At 37.4% G+C, this 19,999-nt stretch overlaps 1 protein-coding gene across 1 annotated transcript in view; it reads right to left on the bottom strand.

Moving 5' to 3' along the window:
• ksr2 (kinase suppressor of ras 2) overlaps window positions 1-19,999 on the bottom strand; it is a 109,913-nt gene that overhangs the window by 4,587 nt on the left and 85,327 nt on the right. Inside the window, exons 14-20 of the mRNA XM_080894727.1 lie at window positions 17,083-17,152; window positions 12,835-12,883; window positions 11,496-11,857; window positions 7,911-8,007; window positions 7,683-7,816; window positions 2,685-2,819; window positions 973-1,102 (exon numbers count right to left, since the gene is read on the bottom strand). Of these exons, the coding sequence (XP_080750853.1) occupies window positions 973-1,102; window positions 2,685-2,819; window positions 7,683-7,816; window positions 7,911-8,007; window positions 11,496-11,857; window positions 12,835-12,883; window positions 17,083-17,152 (977 nt within the window). The remainder of the gene's footprint in view (window positions 1-972; window positions 1,103-2,684; window positions 2,820-7,682; window positions 7,817-7,910; window positions 8,008-11,495; window positions 11,858-12,834; window positions 12,884-17,082; window positions 17,153-19,999) is intronic.

Here is a 19,999-nt window from a genome sequence, read left to right on the forward strand (position 1 = left end):
TATCTATTTAGTTTTTTACACTAAAACAATGTAATATTACAATTTCACTGCTTTAGGTAGACAAAAGTAATGTTAACTAATTAACTTCCTAATAAAATATTTAAAAAGATGTATTAGTCCTTTGACTGGCATGAAACTTTAATGGTAAGTGATGACTCATGCTTGACAAGCATCAGCACAGCAGTTTAAGGTTCACTTCACAGGTCTTCATTTTAGCACTGAGCAGGGTATCACTCTGTACATTAGTGACTGTGCTAACATGGGGACCGTAATTAACCCAACAGCTCACTTCATTCATGCTACCACAGCATCACTATTCTAACAGGAAGAACTAAAAAACACAATTATGCAAATGAACTGTAAACATACTTTGCTCCATTATAACAGAACATCTACTCAGGAAAATCTATTATTAAGAGACAAGTGCGGACTAGCAGACAGATAGTAGAAATGGTACAGTAAAATGAAGTTATACTTGGAGTTTACTTAATCTGCTTCATTTACTTAACAACAACAGAAAAAGTGACAAAAACGTAATAATTAAATTCAAAGAATGTTTTGAAAATTTTCACACTACTTAATCTTTTTACTAATTTAAACATTTTGGTTTACAATAGCACACAGCAGGAGAATTTTCACACCAAATGCATTCTCTGAAAATAGTCAATTTGGCTAAGGCAGGGGTGCTTCATGGGGAGACAATTACACTAGACAGCTACTTGCTCTCATGGGATCAATCACGCATTGCATAAACTTTGCAACTGGGAGCCAGAGGAGTAAAGACATCTACACTTTTACATAAAGCTCTGACAGATGATGTACCGCATGTGTGAAAATGACCTTCCTGTCTTTATCAGGCAAGGTAATCTTTCAATGAGTGCTTAAACACGAAAATTATAAAGTAGCTAATTTTGAAGGAAAAGGTGATTCATGAATAGTGAAAAGTTAAAAAGAAAAAAAAGAAGCTCTTACTAATATCTCCTTCCCCATGCCAGTTTGTGCAAGATTGGGTTTCATCCCACTGCCGATCTGCCATATGATCACCTCTGCTGGTTGACTCTTGTAAGGCCATTCACGTGCGTGTAATTCGTACCAGATGGTGCTGAGAAGACAAAGAAGCAAAGTAGATCAGTGTTTTAAACTATCTGGTCATAAGAATAACAGCGTCTTCGAAAAACACCTATGGAGGATTCTTATCCAGGCAAGAGTAAGGACAACTATAAACTGACAAACTTTATTTTTGCAGTTGAATAAGCAGCTGTAGATGATGCATAATTGGATCGTGGTATGTGCAAAAGCATGATTTTGTGGATGACTTTTTGTCAGTTTAAATTTTTGAAAAACAATTAAGCTAAAAAAAACAGTACATTTTTAATTATTACTCATGGAAAATTAGCATTCACTACCTTCCCTGTGCAAATAAGGTGTTTTCATTCTGCTCCTGCGTGTCGAGTTTGAGTAGAATAAAAATAGCTCTTTGCCAGGAGTAAGGGGGAAAAGATGATGGCTGATTGGTGATGAATATGCAAAAAAGCCACGAGGGTCACCTCTAGGTAACACAAATGCTAACAGAGCAGCTGGACATGGTGCACCAGTGTTGCACTCTTCTTCCCTTTAGAATAATATAGTGATGAGACCTCCATATGGGGAACCATCTGAGAAAGCAATTGTGTTAGGAGTCAACAGAGCAGGGTCCACCCCCTCAAATGAAGCAGTAATGTCACTGGAGAAAGAACAGGAGCCAGGGGGGCTTTTTTAATCAAGTTAGGATGAATTTAAAATTGGGCTTCAGAGGAGGAGCTGGAGGACACCTTGGCTTGAGAAATCAGAGTGACACTCAGACAGGAAATCTGTATGTAATAATGGAAAAAATCAGTGAGATGTTTTCGACCAAAAGGAGCGCATGGAAAAATACATCATGCGTCTGAGCACACCTTCAGTCACAAAACTTGTTTAGTTTCTCTTCTATTCAGTCCTCCTGCTTAGACGACGCCTTTCGTTTCTCACCATCACTATTGCAATTATTCAACCTGCAATTATTCAATCACTTTTGCACATTTGCAAAGGCAACCCCCTCTTGGTTCGCATTATTTGCTCAAATAAGATTTTAACACACACGGATGCACCAGTCGCTAATCAGTGTGCATTTTATACTTCAATTCGTTTTCCCAGTGTTCTGCTGTCTTTCAGCTGCTATTGCTTATTTGTGCATTACCCTAGCCCATCTTTATCATAAATATAGATCCAATCACTCAGTATTTCAGTCAAATCACGTAGATTAAGTGTTTATTAATCAGGTGAGCAATGCCAAGTGGAGTCTATGCCAAAATCATAATTTTACATAATTAGGTTTTAACACTGTTAATCCCATTTTCAGTAAATGCTTATGAAATGGATGTATAAAGACTGGAAATAGCATAAAAAAAATTCATTTATTATATCAGATTACTATATTATACATGTCTTTGTACACTAGTCTTTGTACAGCAGTAAAAAATCTCTATCTATAATGAGATCTTAAAAGTGTTAATGAGAGTTGCCTCATGTGGTGCAGAGTATTTATTAAGTTCACACACATATTTGGAGTTTGTAAACCCTCTTTGTCAACAGTCTGCTATAATCTTCCAGGCTCGGATGCCGTCTGGACAAACAAACTAGGGGGCATCTGGCAAGAGGACTCTCACCCAAAAGCAAAGACATCTGACTGCTTGGAGAAAGGAAGCTTGTCCTCTTCTGTTTCTGGAGAGAGCTGCTGGATGATTTCAGGGGCTAGGTGGCACAACCAGCCGTTGGGGATCCTCAGTTTATCTTCTCTGCGGCTGTAGAGAGAGAAAATGTGCAGATGGAGACTTGTCAGGGCTTATTGATCTACTGTATCATGCTGCCAAGCTATTACACTGATTCATTTTCATTATAGAACACTGTAGATACAAAAACCACCAATAAGATGAATCTGTAATGCTTTTCAATTACTGTTTCATATAGCTGAGCGTCATTGTTGCTGTTGCATTACTGGTAAGTTGGTGTAATTGCCATTCTATTTTATAAACATCATCTTTTACTTTTCTGTTTAACTGTTACAGTGGTTTTATCTTTGAAATAAATTGGTGATGTGTAAATGACAGTTTTCAAAGTTTTTGCAAGTCACACTGCAGGAAATTAAGTCTTGATCACAATCTGTGTTAAAGTTTTGAAGCGCATCAGATTGTGGATTTAAAATCCACTGAATTGCAACGCTACAACATAAAAACAAGAAAAGGAGATAAACAAAGACTTATCATTGTCTTACTCTCAATGTACAGTTCTTATGTTTTAACAACACAACCAAAATATGCACAGCTCTTACCTTATTGGCGTCACTTGAATTCGTGAAACTTGTTATGATTAGTGTGTGCGTTACCCATGCTAAGATGGCACACTTATGTTACGCTGATAATGGCAATATATCCAAATGTCAGCAGATGTTGTTAGAATGCTAGTGGGTGAAATTTGATCATTATTCATAGTCACAGTGGTCAAAACTACATAAAGTGCTCTGGCTAGTATTTATCATAATTGTCCAAACAGATCAGCCAGCTGTGAGGGTGACAATTTAATAAAATCACTGCTTCAAAACAAGTGACAGGGAAATAATCTTACTTCTTTTCACCAGTATTTAACTGAGAGCCATGCTAGGCTCAGTGAGACTCTGCTGACCCTGCCGCGCGGTCATGTAGGCTCTCCACAAGCTTGGTTTTCTGTTCTTTGTGTGTTTGGATTAAAAAATGTTAGCTACCGCTCACCGCTCGTCTGCAGGCTTTATTTAAATGGAAAACTTCCACAACACCATGAAGATCTTTCATCACAAAAAAGCTCTAATTACCTTCTATAAAACAAGATTAGAGGTATTTGGGGGGTTTTGTTAACTTTGGGAATGACCAGCTTTCTCCAGTTTATGCCAAACTAAGCAGCTACAGATCATAGCTTCATATTTATATAATGACATCATTTTGCTTCAAATGAGATGCCAAATAAGCTTATTTTTTCAAACAGAAAATGCTAATGTTGTTGCTGTTAATATATTGGCATTTGGTCTGCTTTTAAAAACACTAAATGTAACCACAGATTAAAAATGACTTATCCCTTTCAACGAGTGCAATTACTACAAGTGCAAGTACATCGTCGAAGTTTTGAACACCATATCTGTTTTAATGATAATATCTCGCAGTAAGTTTCCAGTGTTTATGCTATACAAAACTCATTAACACTTGGCTCTAGTGTCATGATGAATTGCAGATTTGAGAGAGATGAACATGCAAAAATCAATATGAATAAAATGCTTTTGTACACTCAGGTGTACGAGGTGGACTGGGACGTTTTGCATAAACTTCTCCATAAACTCTGCTGTGATCTTATTCATAGCCTTTTCCTTTTTTTTTTGCTTTAGGTCACGAGCAGTTGTCTAAGCATTTCACTGCATATCGTACTCTGTATGACTGTGTACGTGACAAATAAAATTCTTCTGGACAGAGATCTCAGATGTCATTCCTGATACCTGTGTGAGCCACTTGCCCAGTTTGGAGGCCACTGCTTTGGGTGTTCTGAGTACCACGAATACCACTGTTGATTTTACCCTCCTCATTTCCTCTAGCTCCTCTCTGTTTTATTTCTCAAGCTTCTTGTTGATTTTATGTTCCTTCTTCCTGGTACAGTAATCATTTGGTATAGCAATATCTATCTACCATGTCCAGTTCGTTAGTATCACCTGTTTGTCCGTCTGTATCTGGAAGTCCCACAAGATTTTAGCTCAGACATTCTTAACTACCCTAGGGGGCATATCACATTTTGATTTAGGAACTTGTCACAGATGTTCTTGTATAATATTCCAGCCTGGTGGTCTTGCCTGGTGTGGTAGACCCCAGCCTTTATTGATCTAGTGCTTAGAGCTTGTTCCTGCACTGCAATAATTATTTTTCTCAATTTTCTGCTGGGTGAGGTATTCACTAGGCACATAATCAGGTGTGGCCATCTTCCTGATTAACTCATAGATATATGTTGTTTCATCGTGGATAGTGGCCCTAAGACTTTCTCTAGTCCTTGGCCTTCTTCTTTCTGCTTAGCCTTAGTCTCAGAGTTGAGGGGTGACAGCTTCCTTGGAGTTTTCTTGTCTTGATGTCAGTGGCTTCTATCTGCTGCTTTGGCTAGCAGGGTATCTGATCACTGGCACTGCTGATTGCCCAAATCTTGTTCTTCCCATTCAGCTAACTCCTTAGGACTTGCCTTACTCATGGGAGATATTTGGTAATTGCGGCTTTCCTAGCAGGCTCTTCATGACTCCCATTTGCTTGTGGGATTCCCAGGTACTTGTAGCTGTCTTCAGTGTCTGCAATGTTCCCTTCTGGTAGTGCAATCGCCTCCATTCTGATTGCATTTCCTCTTTTTGTTACCATCCAACTACACTTCTCCAGTTCAACTGTAGATAAAGTATTGCAATTTCAGGAGCAGGAGCACACCTCCAAACATGCTCCTTCCAGTTCTCATCTATATAGGCTCCCTCAGTTCTACAAGCTGTTCATTCTCGTTTACGTGCCTCACCCTCCCTCCCCTTTTCAATCCTTTAACTTCTTCACTTCTATTTAGTACATGGGGATCTGCCAGGCCCTGGAGCCGCCGTCAGTCCACTTCAAGGCCTTCCCCAAACTGCAGCTCAATTCATGCCCAAGCCATTCAACTCTACCCACTCAAACGTTATCAAACCTAAAATGAGGACATGGGTCCAGCTAGTGAAATGGCAGCCCGAATTCTGTAGATCCTAGTCGTGTGCATCGGTGGTATAGAGCTTGATGTCATTGATATAGAGGAGAAGGCTGACATTTGCTCTATGCTGTAGTCAGTATCCTAGTTAATGATTTATCTGAGGTTATTTAAATCTATGCAGAACAACAATGGTGACAAAATATAAACACACTTGCAACTAGCTTAAGGTTTACCTCCAGTGTTTTTCACCACATCCCCCACTGAATTCCTGTTGAAGGCTCTTAGGGTCCTGTTGATCAGTTCTAAGCATTCCAGGATCCATGTGTGAGACACTGAGTCATAGGCATTCTTGTAGTCAATCTAGGCAGTCCACAGGTTGGTCAGTCTGGTCTTACAGTCTCAGATGACTGATCTGCTACCAGTAGTTGGTGCTATGCTGATTCCTTTCCAGGCCAAACTGAGAAACTGAGCCATGTGCTTGTTCATCTCAGCCACTATGATGCCTGAAAAGGCACTAATGCAGATTATCGGCTAGTAGTTGGATGGAACTAGGCCCTTCTGGGGATCTTTGACTATCAGGACTGGTTTTCAGTTAGCCATTCCAGGTGGGTCTCATCCATTAGCAGTGGCCAGATGTTCATGGACCACAGTTAGTTTCTTTAGTCAGTAGGTGTGAATCATATCAGGTCCCAGTACTATCCAGCTTCACACTTGAAGTTGTTTCTTTTATATCTGCCACTCTCATGGTTACTGGGTCCTGTTCAAGGAAGTTGCTGTGACCTTCTCTTAGATTTGCAAGCCACTGAGCATTGTTGTGTTGCAATATTCTCCCATATGCTCTTCCAGTATTGCTCTGTGTCCAGCCTTGGTGGGGTTGCTCTCCTATTGTCCTCCACCTTTGAGAGTACACCTTGGATGGTTCAATGGAAAACAGCTAGTTTATTCTTCCGGCTTCTATCCCTCTGGTATAACTGAAGATGTGCAGAGGTCAGTCTTTGGTTGGGCTTTTCTAAGGCCTAGGGTATGAGCAGGTTGTTGCACTTTCTTCATCACACTTTTACTATAGTTTTAATAATTTTGCTAACTTTCCTTTACTACCTTGAGCTTATAGCAAAGCATCTAAAGGATCACTGTTGGGCTCTGTACCTAATTTTGGAGGGTGGTAATGATGATATCTCCCCCTGGATCTGATGTCCTGGCTCACCATTGCTGTAGTATAGTATGTGTAGTAGTATGTGTTGTACCTTGTCAATCTCTAGTTACAATGCAATTGTTTCTTACAGATGTTAAAACACTGAGCTACTAGTTGTTTCGATGTTAGTCTAGATGTTGGGTGTCATACATATATATTTTTTCATTGGCATGGGAAATAATTTTGAGCATTTTAACCATTGCTGATGATTCACAGAACAAATAGTTCTGCTGTACTGTTTGTAAGGGCAAATTTATCCAGCCATTATTGAATTTATTTGCTCCTCCTTGACCTGGTTACTCATGTTTTCTTTATATCTTGGACATTTCTGTTTAACACTGTTTGAGTTCTTGAGGGGACAAGTGTGAAGCTTTTATGGGAACTGTAATTACTTCCAGAAAAAAAAACAGTTTTCAATTATTTGCACATGAATGTAATCTTAATGGCAACCGTTATGTAAATTAGACATGTTGGAACAGAGGTTTTCAAAAACAGAAAAGGAAGCATCACCATTCATTATAATTGAACAGTGTTAAAAAATGTATGCAGTAATAATAAAAAAGTAGGGTTTAAATACATAACAAGATGACATTTTCATCACACAAATGTGCAGCGTATCCACTGCATGGACCAAAGGTTTTGTTGTCTCTGCACTACACGTGTCAGAACTTTCAGTTTCTCTCCAAGACTAATTCATGTATTGCAAATGCTAACGAAAGCATTCCTGTCCCATAAGTGTATTGAACATAATTACCTGCCAGCCTGCAGAACTCCAGATATGGTGAAGAGCCCAAAGTCAGTGATGACGACTTTGCCATTGTCATAAAACACATTCTTGGACTTCATGTCTTTGTGTAAGATCCCCTTTGCGTGGAGGTAGCCCATCCCCTGAGGACAGAGAGAGGGAGGGAGGGTGGGACACCTTGTAATACGTGGCATTCTGCTGAAGTGTTTTGGAGAAATCAGTGCCGAGTTATTTTACCTTGACCATCTCTTGCGCAATCTGTCGTGTCTTGTTAACATCCAGGACAACTTTGGCATCTCGCACTACAGAATAAAGTGTCCTGCCTTTACAAAAGCTGGAAAAGACAGTAAAATTCAGGGTTTACATCAATGCCAATAGGTAATACAAATTTGATAAAATCACTACATTATTTAGATGTTACAAGTCAATCTTAAAAAATTCCTTTCGAAACTTTTAAATGAGTATTTTCAGCTTAGTTTGTCACTGGTTTCCTGTCATTCCAATATGTCTCAATCATGCTTTGTACATCAACGTTGCAAAGAGAAGTGATTCATTAAGCTTGTAGAAAGCAACTGATAAGTGCAGGGCTAAAACCTCGTATACAAAGAAGTTAAAATAAAGGACTCCTGTACTGCTCTCCTAAGAATAAAAGAAAAAAATTCATACAAGATAAGTGAATATGGTAAATGGACTGATACTTATATATTGCTTCTAACAGAGAATTCAAAATTGTTTTGAAATCATATTTTAAATGAAATGGAGCAAAGAAGCAGAAGAAGCAGGGAACTCGAGCTGCACTATTTTACACACATATCGTGCCTTTCTGTCCTCATTTCATATACCAAACATGGCCTCCCATTTTGGTGGTCTAGTTAAGCTACAAAAAATCTCCAATGTGTCCCTCTTACATGTCAGTGTCCACTACCCAGCATTGCAGCCTACTATTTAAACCCCTCCACTGCCCCAGTATCCACCTGTAAACTCAGGGGAATAGTTAATTATAAACCCCCAATTTTACTTACATATTGATGAGTGGTGAGCTGGGTGCCTAGACTGTGAACACACACTATGCTGTGCTGCTGTAATTAATCATCAAAGTATCAACAAGCGCCTGACATGTTTATAGTCTGAACAATGTGATGTAAACTTAACTGCAGGCTTGAATGAGTCTCTTTGTCATCCCTAATAAAAACAAATACATAAGAAATGAGACTAATACTGAAACAGTCCACAAAATGGTTAACTGTTAGAGTGTTCAATTTTCACCTCTCTCCACTTCATCTAATCCTCATCTTTTAAATGTTCAGTGTTACATAAACAGAAAAAATATTTGTCTAGAAGTTCACGAGTGTGCATTACTGGAGTTTGAGACACTGTTAGAGGATAAAATGCCATCCTATGAACTAAAAGCGAAGTTCACTGTAAGCCAGAATGGAGCTAGACTGTATTTCAGCTAGACAATGTGATATTTCTGGAGGGGTGCCATCAAAATGGCATTTTAATAGGCAGCTCAACAAACACCCCCTGCCTCACACTTGAAGCCCTCAACCCCGACTGTGCCATGCAGGTGACCAACAAAGGACCCGAAGCTAACAGCTCATACATATTCATTCCTGAAACAATCTCATGACAGCCTCATTTTTTATATTTAAAACCTCTCTTTACACGTCTTTTATTAAACACAGAAATCTAACTAACAAATGCTGGCTGGTTAAATCTAAAGCCAGTTGAAATTTTTATGCAGACATTATGTTTTATGACAGTTACTTTTATACCTACGGCAAATATGATATGGATAATCTAGTCTAAGAAGAAAGGGTGTATTTAATGGAAGACAAGATGATGGAGAACTAATGAGTCCACCTTAACATTCTGAAAATCACCTTTGTGCTTCAAAATGAATTATGCAATTTACATGAATAAAATCCAGCAGTAATATCACTGTATCCTCTATGCCCAACAAAATCAACCAACATAAAGGAAAAAGTTAAAGGAAAACGTTTCAATCAATATTTATGTTCCTATTAATGCAGCCTGAAATCTTTAATAAACCAGTGTGCTTCGTTTTGCACTTTGGTCTACATGATTAATATGAAGACTATTTTGTAGTAACTTTTTTTATCCTTGTGGTGTGAGAAGCAGAGTATTAGTGGATAACAAAGCCACCTGTTGCACTGACATTCGCTATTATTTTCAGCAATCACCAGCGAGGATTTCTGAGAAGCAGCCAGCTCACCTGTTAGCTCCCCTGTGCATACAGCAATTTCAACTGGCATCAGATGCAATATCTCAGAAATCATACAACTGGTCATTTAAAACAGTAAATATGATGGAAGGGATTAGTGCATTTGTGCTAAAGCATATTTAAAGTTGTACATTTAGTAAGAGATGGACAGTCCCTTCAAAACAAATATATGCAGAGACAATGTATAAAAATTGCAAGACTTCCTTGTTGTTCACAGCCTATGTAGATGACAATAGGACGGGCAATAATTTCTTTCTGAACGTCATTAGCTCTGCTAATTAATTAAATGAGAGTACTTCTCGTGATGTTCTTTAACAAGAAAACAACCTTTCTCTTAATTGTTATAAGTGGCAAAATACTTACAGTACTTAAATCTGCCTAAAAGTAAACACTAATACATGAAATAATTAAAGAGAGAGAAATCTTCACGTCCACTCTAACCTCATATTATCTGCTGTTGCACTGTAGTGAAGACAAATGCACTATTGCTATGGTGAGTGGTTGGTTCATCTATTCAGCAACAGCAGCAGCCTGCTCTAATCATAACCTCTCCACATCCCATTGTCAGACACTCTAAACTCATATTTCTAAAGAAGGGAAGGTCTGTGGCTGATCTAGAATGAATGCTAGGTGACCAGGACTGACTGTCAAAGCCATAAAATGGTCATTCTCTCAAGTTCAGAAGCAGACCAAACTACACATTTTAGAGCTGTGAAAATGATGAACGGATGGATGGATGGACGGACGGACGGACGGACGGACAGACAGACAGTTACCCTGGTTAGAGTTGTATAATTTTTTTTCCTACAGATAACCCATATGAACATTTCTGCATTTTATCTGCGATGATCCATTTATGGAGTCTCATTATATTGCTTTTTATAATTGCACTGTACTTTCATTTGTTTTATGGTCAGCATTCTTTTCATTGCCATCTGTATATTATTTTTGCAGCCTGCTCAAACATGAAAGCTCAAATGAACCATTGTGTACTATAACATATTCTAATATAGGGCTATTGATGGACACCATTATGACTGCAATTATAAAGAACAATAGAGGTCGTTTTAAAAAGTTCTTCAAACTCAACTTGTATTATTTTAAAGTGGCACTTTAACTAACCTTTTAGGCCATGCAAATATTGTAGTTTCCTTATTATTCGATATTATTTCTGGACATTAAACTATAAGACATGACATGTTTACAAGTTAATTCTTTAAGGTACTCAGATTACTTTCTCGTTAATTCTGAAATTCAAGTCATTTTTTATTTAGTTTCTAAATTAAGTAATCTGTTGCTGGTAAACTGTTTGCTTGTATCCCTTTTTCTTTGCTGCCACGTAACAAAACAAAATATAAAATCCTCAGTGCATTTGTTCATGTTTCTCTCCTAGTCCTTAACAGGTAGCTACATTCAAGTGTTCATTAGCTGCTTTTTGTAGTGAAGCTCAGCTTGTGAGCCGGTAGAGAGGACAATCACACAATATAGCAAACAGTACTTAAGTGTGATCAATGTCTGTCAGAGGTGTAGAGCTTTATCAAGAACACCTTAATTCAAACTTAGATCTTTATCCTTACCTGGTAATGATGGCCAGATGTGGTGGGCTCATGCAGGCCCCCATAAAGAGCACCACATTTTCATGGCGAGTGTTTCGGTAGGCCATCACCTCACGTTTGAAGGCCTTCAGCTGGTCTTCGTTATCACGCTCAATGTCAATTAAGCGAATGGCGACCTCGCCATGCCATCGTCCATGGAAAACCTTTCCAAAGCGACCCTTACCAATCATCTCCCCAATCTCTAGTTGCTCAAAGGGGATGTCCCATTCCTGCAGGAAGATACTGGTCTGACTGGCCTTACGTGGGAAGTTTCGAGCCGACAGGAGCGACAAGTTCATCTCCTCAAACTCATCACCAGAGTCCTCATCATTGCCTTCCTCATTCTGTGATAAAGCAAAATTGAACTGTGGGTAGCTTGAATTTCCTACACATGTATGGAATCAAAATGCCATTATACACAAAAAGATAGTGTTAAATCATTCCAGCAAGATAGCAGATGGATGTTTTATTATTTTTTTTATACAAATGCCATTTAAGAGAAGCATAATTATCGGCAAAAAGCTTCTCCAACCCACCAAGCTTTAGATGTAGCAAAAGCTCTGTATTCCCAGGATGAACAGTTTTTATCAGATGGTAATGTCAATTTTTCATTTTATACATACATACATACATAAATAAATCATCTTTCCTTGTAACAATATATATTTTACAATGAGTATAGCATATGATGTGATATATTTTAGCTTATAAGTAAATGTATTGAGTACTATTTTACTTATAAACAGGATTGTATATGAAAAAAAACAAACACATACTGTATGTCTGTGTTGCCTCTATATATAATGATTTTTCTGTGGCTGTTTGCACTTGAAATACTGACTGTTTAGACTGTTACCAATAAAAAATAGACTGATAAAAAAAAGGGAAAATAACCACAGGGAAAAGTGGTTGATTTACTCTGATTTGATTTTAAATATAATGCACCGCAAGAGAGAAAATGACCTACTCCAAGGTGCCTGCTGGAATATCATTCAACGCAATCTGCATCACATTTTCTCAAATTATATCATTGTTATAGAAATAGCAATGACGAGGAGCGAAGATGTCTTTTCCTTCTTGTTGCTTTTGACGCATAACTTACCTAAAGGCTCCTCACAGAGCTGAGACAAATTATGCTAAATGAGAGAACAACGCAAATGACTGTGACAAGTGTTGGTGAGAGTGGTATTTAGTCTTTATTCGCATTCACCAGCAATTACACACTGATATTACTGGCATAATTGTCAGTACTATCAGCAATGCAAGGACTGAACAAAGCTAGATCCGCACACGCTGAAAGCACAACAAAGGTCATACTCACGTCTGATGTAGGTTCAACTTCGATTTGAAGCAAAGGGTTGCCCTCATTGCTAAAATAAAAAGGAGGAAGAGAAGAAATATATTCATAAGGAAAAATATCTTTGCAGGTTTTAAATTCTTTATTGAGTGTATACGTTGATTGTGGAGTATTAGTATTAGTATAAGCATGTTCTAAAGCCATCTATATGTATGTGCATCTGAAACCAAAGTATTTCCATGTAAAACGCTTTGAGATTCAGTGCTATATAAATAAAACTGAACTGAACTGAGTTAGTATTGCTGTAATATTTGTATGTTTCAAATAGTTATTATATTAAATAGTTTTCATGTGTGCTGAGAGCAGAGATGGTTTTGCGGTAGATATCAGTAATGTAGCCTCTACACAGAGATGTGGTACTCACACGTATGATCAGACAGGCTGATTTTTATCTGGACGACTATTGTGTGTGCACTGATGTGTGTCATTCCATATGATGTGTCACCACTACAACCTCTAAATCATTTCACAAACAGATAATGAATATGTCTGAATACCATCTGTGGATGGCAATATACTAACGCCTGTGTCATATTAAGTCATGACAAATGTTTAGGTTCTCACAATAGTTTCCAACTATTGAGGAAGCAGAAAAGTAAACACAAAAAAGAATCAAAGATCACTACAAAAACTACAACAAGAACTGCTGTTGCAGTTTTTTGTCTCTATACCCAGATGAACTGATTGCACCTGCACCTGATATATTCTAATTGGCAATAGATAACTTCTCTTGACACCCTTTCCCCTGTGTGTCTGTCACAAAGAGTGAATTGCGCTCTGTTTTACAACACCTGGTTGTCTCTGACTAAAAAGTAGGAATTTTCTTTGTTTTGTTTTTTGCTTTTTGTTTTTAAAGTTGCTATTAAAGTAGAAATGACTGAATGTCATTTGTGATGCCTTTTGGGTGCTGGAGCCCTCTCCATCAATTAAAATGCTTGTCCAGGGTTCACTGCTGTTTTGTTTTGTTTGTACTTCTTTGTACCACTTTCACAACATTTTTTTTCTTTTACAAAATGTGTTACTTTGCTGTCAGTCGATTCAACTTCCTACAGAATAACAGCAATAGATCAGTCTCGTGTTCCTGAGAGATTTTGTAGAGGCAAATGTGCATATCAGAACCAGTGATTTTGGCCAGTGTTAAACCGATCTCGGTACTTAGCATGAGAATGGCACATGAATATTTTTAAAAAGGTCTGAACCCAGAATCATTAAGCACCAATGAAGCTCTGAAGGTCTGAAATATTTGGTTTTAGTGATACTTTTTGTGCACTTTTAAACAATGCAATAAATATCTGCAGGCAGCTCTGAGACCTGCAATTTAAAAGCTGCATGCCACCTTATTTTCTGAGCCGGTAACCTTTCTATTGTGCTTTTACCTAGACACCAAAGAAGAGACATGCTGTAGATTCAGAATCCCATTATAACACATAAGGTCTTTTATAGAGGCCATTTCAATGACTATGAGATGAGCTGGTCTTTGTGAATAGATATTTTGTTATTAGATTTGTCTTATTTTAAACATTAAAAACCAATATTTCTTTTCTGATATTTCTAAATACTAGATACAGATCTTTTTTTTTTTTTTCACCTCTCGCAACTAGTCTATCTCCAGTGTTTACTTTATTATTAATCGTGTTTCCTTTTGTCAGTGTGTTTTTCAGGAGTTGCATTTATTTTCATTCATGCACAATTTTTCTTAGCAATGTGTCTTTTTTTTTTTTTTTTACCTAAAAAAGCTATTATTTTTTTTGCACACATTACAATAAAAAGAATTACTGAACCACAGGCTTTTATGCTGTGAATCATCTGCAATGTCTCAGGTGGCAAAAAGACAATGATACTGTGACCATTTAATAGATAAATAACTACAATGTGAACAGGGGGAAATGTAAGAGAGAGGTCTTCTCATTAGTGGCAGCCTTTTTCTGACCCTAATTTTTATTTTCACATTCATTTTACGAGTTTTTAAGTGCATTTGCACCCTGTGCCCTTATTAATTTCTGACCCAGGCGTGTCCATTGTCACCTACAGCCACTCACATGACATAAATGAACCCGTTTCCCTTATTCCACTCAACCCCCACTGTCCACATAATCGTCTGTGTAACATCAGTGTATAACTCCCCACATTCTATGGTATATTAACACTTGTTCGCAGAGCAACCCTTGACTGAAAAGACCATAGGTGAGGCAGCATATAAAATAATGTGATTCCTGTGGCGCCAAGGGCTGCTACCACCGGTTCGATCTCTGCTCTAATGAGGGAATCCTGCAGGGCGTTCGGGTCTAAAACAGGCCCTCATTAACCCTGAGATGAAGCTATTAAGGGCAAAGAAATCTGCCAGCTGCCACTGTAAGAGCATACAAAGAAGGGACAGGAGGGGCGATAGCATTAATTAAATCAGAAGAATGTGGGTTTTTTAACCACGCTTATGCATTCCCATTTGTCAAAAAGGCAGGGAACGATGAACGGGAGTGAGAAAGGGGAAAAATGGAGAAAAGGTTGCCAAAGATATGGGTTTTTAAATGAGTTTTCTCTTGCTCTTTTCTCAAGAGATTCATGATTCCTAAATATTTAGCTGTATGTGAATGCCCAAATCAAGAATAAATACAGATATATTATATGTTAAGAATCTAAGGTAAATTATGATGCATTTATTGACTGAAACTAATGGAGAATTTTTTTGGGGGGCATTCAGGTCAGAGTGTGCAGCCTTATGAGTCAGCTAGCATTTCTCAGTAGTAGTTGTACATTTTGTTTTCTTAATTTACTGTGGTTCATGCCTTTTCATAACTTCCTACAAGCTGGCTCTGGTAGAATTTGTTCCCAAGTTATGAACATATTTCTATGAAAAGCAAAAATAAAATACAATGTCTCAAACCTTGAATGGTTAATATTGGGGGAACAGGTAATGACTCTTATCTATTTCCCCAAGAGAGAGTACAAGGGGCTTTTCTTTGTCATTTAATTAGTGTTTTATATACAGTCTCCTGCTGCTCTGATTTCAATAAATGTTAAAACCCCGTTTTTCTTGTTGACAAACTAATATCAAGTCTTTTAGTTCTTAGCTGTCACAGTCACATGGGTGTTGTTAATTGTTAAAAGCCTAATAACAAAATAGTTGGCTTTTCATTGTGGGCTGTACACACTTTCCTTTCCTGTATACCCTTTTGGCTGTGAATAAATTCAGTCTATTAGTCTCAATAAAAATGAATATTTTGTCCTCAGTGAGATGACAAATTTTGCCAGCTGCAACTCATTCACAATCAGCCCCGGAGTGTACACAGAGACCAGTATAACAACAAAACAAAACTCATATGCATGCATTTGGAGCACCTTGTGAAAAACTGACAGTGAAGCTTTACAGCTCAACGCCTGAATGTGGTTTCAAGATACAGAAAACAATATTTCGCATCACATTATAATGATTATGGTAATGAATGTAATGCTAAATGCTAAACTATCCCAAACATGGAGTCTATTGTTATGTATGCATGCCATTATTTTTGTATGATTCCTATTATTTCCAGACTTTGCCTTCCTGTTTTTTAATCTCAAATCTGGCAGCTGCTATATAAATGAGGCATGATGACATCAAAGACAGCTTGTACATGTACAGCCCCGTACCTCAGTGTAAAAGTCATACTTTCGATTTTTTCCCAGTCTTACTACCATGTTGATTTTTTTTTTAAATATAATTATTTGTTCTTGATGAATCTACTCCAGTCTTTCAGCATGACCTGTATTTCATCACAACTGATCATCTTCCTATAGATTCTTGCCCCGTTTCATGCGATATATTGAGATCTGATTTAATTAACATCTGGGTCGAGAGGCATCTCATCACTAATCCTTCTCTTCCGGTTGTCTTCCTATGACCACTGGCTTCCTCAAAGAGCTAGTGAAAATCCACTTGGCATCCCAAGTGTAGCGTGAACTAAAGGCCATGCTAACATTAGTCTCTGAGTAATCATCATGTCGTCCCTCGCATTGAAATTGCCACCCAAATATCTGTGCTCCAATAAGTTCAACTTGGCCTCTGACCAACTACCCCAGAGAGAAAGGGGGAAGAGGGGAGGAGGAGAAGGAGAGAAAGCATGCAGATGAGGAAAAGGCTGACTGACAGAGAGAAAAGATGATCGGTAGTACTTTCTTTCTTTAAATGTATTCATGCGGTTCTACTGAACTATTTCTGTCATTGATTTTACTTACCCTGGTTCAGAAAGAACGGGATGCAGAATGACCTGCGGAGCTCGGCTGGGAGGAGCCTCGGGAGCAACATCTGGAAGCATTCGAGTTACAACACATCAAATTAATGAATTGAAACAAAACTGCATTCATTAAAAGTCATTATTAACATTGGTGGTGCTGCTTATCATAGAAAAGCTAGGGAACACCAGCTACAACAGAGCCACAGTGGTGACCGAAATACCAGCTGTGTCAAAACTGTGATACTATTAAACAAGGCAAGAGTTTTTCTTTCCCAGTAAAATGCAGTAGTAGCAATGCTATCATCATTGTAAGCCTTCTGTTTTCAGCTATCATTGCTAACTATCATAATGGAAGAAGGAATACTATTATTCCAACTGTTGTTGTGATTTGGCGCTATATAAATAAAACTGAATTGAATTGAATTATGGTGTAATATCCTACTTAATGACACAAGGTAACTCTTCCTACTATACTTTGGAAAAAATAATTAAAGCATGATGTCATCTACCATAGGGCTAATCCTGTGGCATTGCTATGAATAGGTGAAATCTGATGCCAAATTATAAATTAACTCCCATTAACCTCTCCCATTAAACAGGATTTGAAGACTTCCAGGGTGCCTGTGAGTACATGGAAATTTTCAAACACACTTGGCATCTACAATACTTATTCACACAATGAAATTATGACCTTCATTATGTCAACAAAGAGACAGACTGCCATTCTGTTTAAAGAGCACCTAAAAAAACTATGACTTTATAGATTCTAAATGTTTACACAGAATTTTTTCTTTGTGTGTAAAAGCTGTCTATAATGATATGCAGTGAATTGTGACACAAATTATGAAAGGCAACACGAATTCTGAAACTCTCACATAAATACATTCTCCTTTTACATGCTCGCACTGTCATTTTTATATCATTTTCTTTTTAATTCTCACATTCACCCCTTTTACTTATATATTTCAATGCACATATTCATACATTTTTATTCTGACATTTTTATATTTTTCCTCATATGTAGTTCTCATGCACATTAATTTAATATGCATTTAATTCTATAAAGGATATGTGGACGTAAGAAGAAAAAGTGTAATTTATTTGTGTCTAACAAAAGAATACACTAGATGCTTAAAAGCACTGGACCACCTACATATGACATCGACAGGAATTGTCTAGTCATGCAAATGCATATTTAGTCAGCAGAGCTTGACGAGATTGGAATGTAACTTTACGTGATCTATCACTTCTTGGCTAGGTTCCTATAGTTCCTAAATGCTTTGCAATAATACCACTTATAGTTCCAAATGGAAGAAATTTCATGAACTGACTTCTTGCTCAAATTCAACACAATCTTTAGAATCTTTATTAGACCCATTCTTCTGTTTGCAAAGGCAGATTGTATGACTAGGTGCTCGGTTTTATACACCTGTGGAAACTGGGGACTCCAAACACAAGAAACAAGGAATACAGTGGAAATGGCATGCAGGTCATCCAATAAGAATTTACAGATTAAAAGATGAGCTGAGTATAGATCGGTTATCACGTTGAGTTATTTTTTTACTCTAGGTGATTGGTTGCTACATTGGCCTAAGCAAAGCTGACTTATTTTATTTTAGGTTCTTCATATATAAGATGTATTTTTTTGCAGGCATATGTTTGTCCTCCTACAATAAGAAAAAAAACTATGTGATCAGCTAATGAAAATTACATGTTCTCTAACTATGGCTAAATAAGCAATACTGTGATAAACAAAACAGCAGTAAAGACATTTTTTAACATTTACACTTACATTTTATTATATCCAGGCTACTGACTATAAGGACAACACAGGTTCAGTGGGGCATGTGCAGAAGATTGACACTCATATCCATCTTCAGACAGTTTCACCAGTTCAACAGCTGCCTTCCTACCAGACTGTACTCCAGATTGTGGTTACTCCTCATCACTTGAGTGTGAGAGTTATTCATTCAAACTTCTGCCTTGAACCATCAAAGCTGTATCTCACCCAAATACAGCAGCACTTACAAAGCAGGTTCCTTTAGCCAGCAGCTAGTATGCTCATTGGAAATCAGCCCTTCTAGTTTCCAGCCTTCGATGTCATCATTTGGATGTACAACTTCAGTAGTTTTAACTCTGGCACTCACATCTCAAACTAGCTCAAGTTCACACTGCCAGACTCCATTAAATAAAATTGCTTTGACAGTTTGATTTTTAAAATCAAGGATAATTTTTTAAGATGCATTATTAAACTTCATTGCAGTATTTTTCATCATAAAAAAGCTTCCCACCATAAATTTGTAGGAAATTTGCATGTATTTATTGTTAACATATGACTACAGGAATAAAATTATTTTTCCCCACATTAATGGTGTAGATTTAATTGCAATGTTTGATTTGTCATCATTATGCTGTAATGTTTAGCAGTCAAATATGACTATTTTACTGCTGCAAAAGCCTTTAGGCAGATACTTCATGATACTGAAAACCATAATCAAAGGCATTAGAATATTTTTGGAGGAAGCAGTATACTTACGATAAACACAAATAGAGCAACAAAAAATACATTTGTGTATAAAATAAAATGAAGCCATAAATGGCTTACAGAATTAAAAAGATAAATCCCCAAACATATATTCCTATCACAACTTTAAAGTACCGTGAAATTGATGACAATCTTTGAAAAATGAAAAATCAAGCTGCATCTAAGATCTGGATCTTTGTCTGGTTTTCAGAAGTCACTAGAAAATGAATTCATCTAAGCATAGGGCCCTAATGTATTGATAGCGTCTGTATTTCTTGAACCATGAGATTCTCTGGGAATATGTAGCACCTATCTGCTCAATACATTTTAATACATGAATGTAATTTCAGTTGCTACTTAATTCTTGTCAGAGACCTGTATTCGTTAAATTGAA

The sequence above is a fragment of the Rhamphochromis sp. 'chilingali' genome (genome assembly GCF_963969265.1).
Source record: "Rhamphochromis sp. 'chilingali' genome assembly, chromosome: 10".
NCBI lineage: Eukaryota > Metazoa > Chordata > Actinopteri > Cichliformes > Cichlidae > Rhamphochromis > Rhamphochromis sp. 'chilingali'.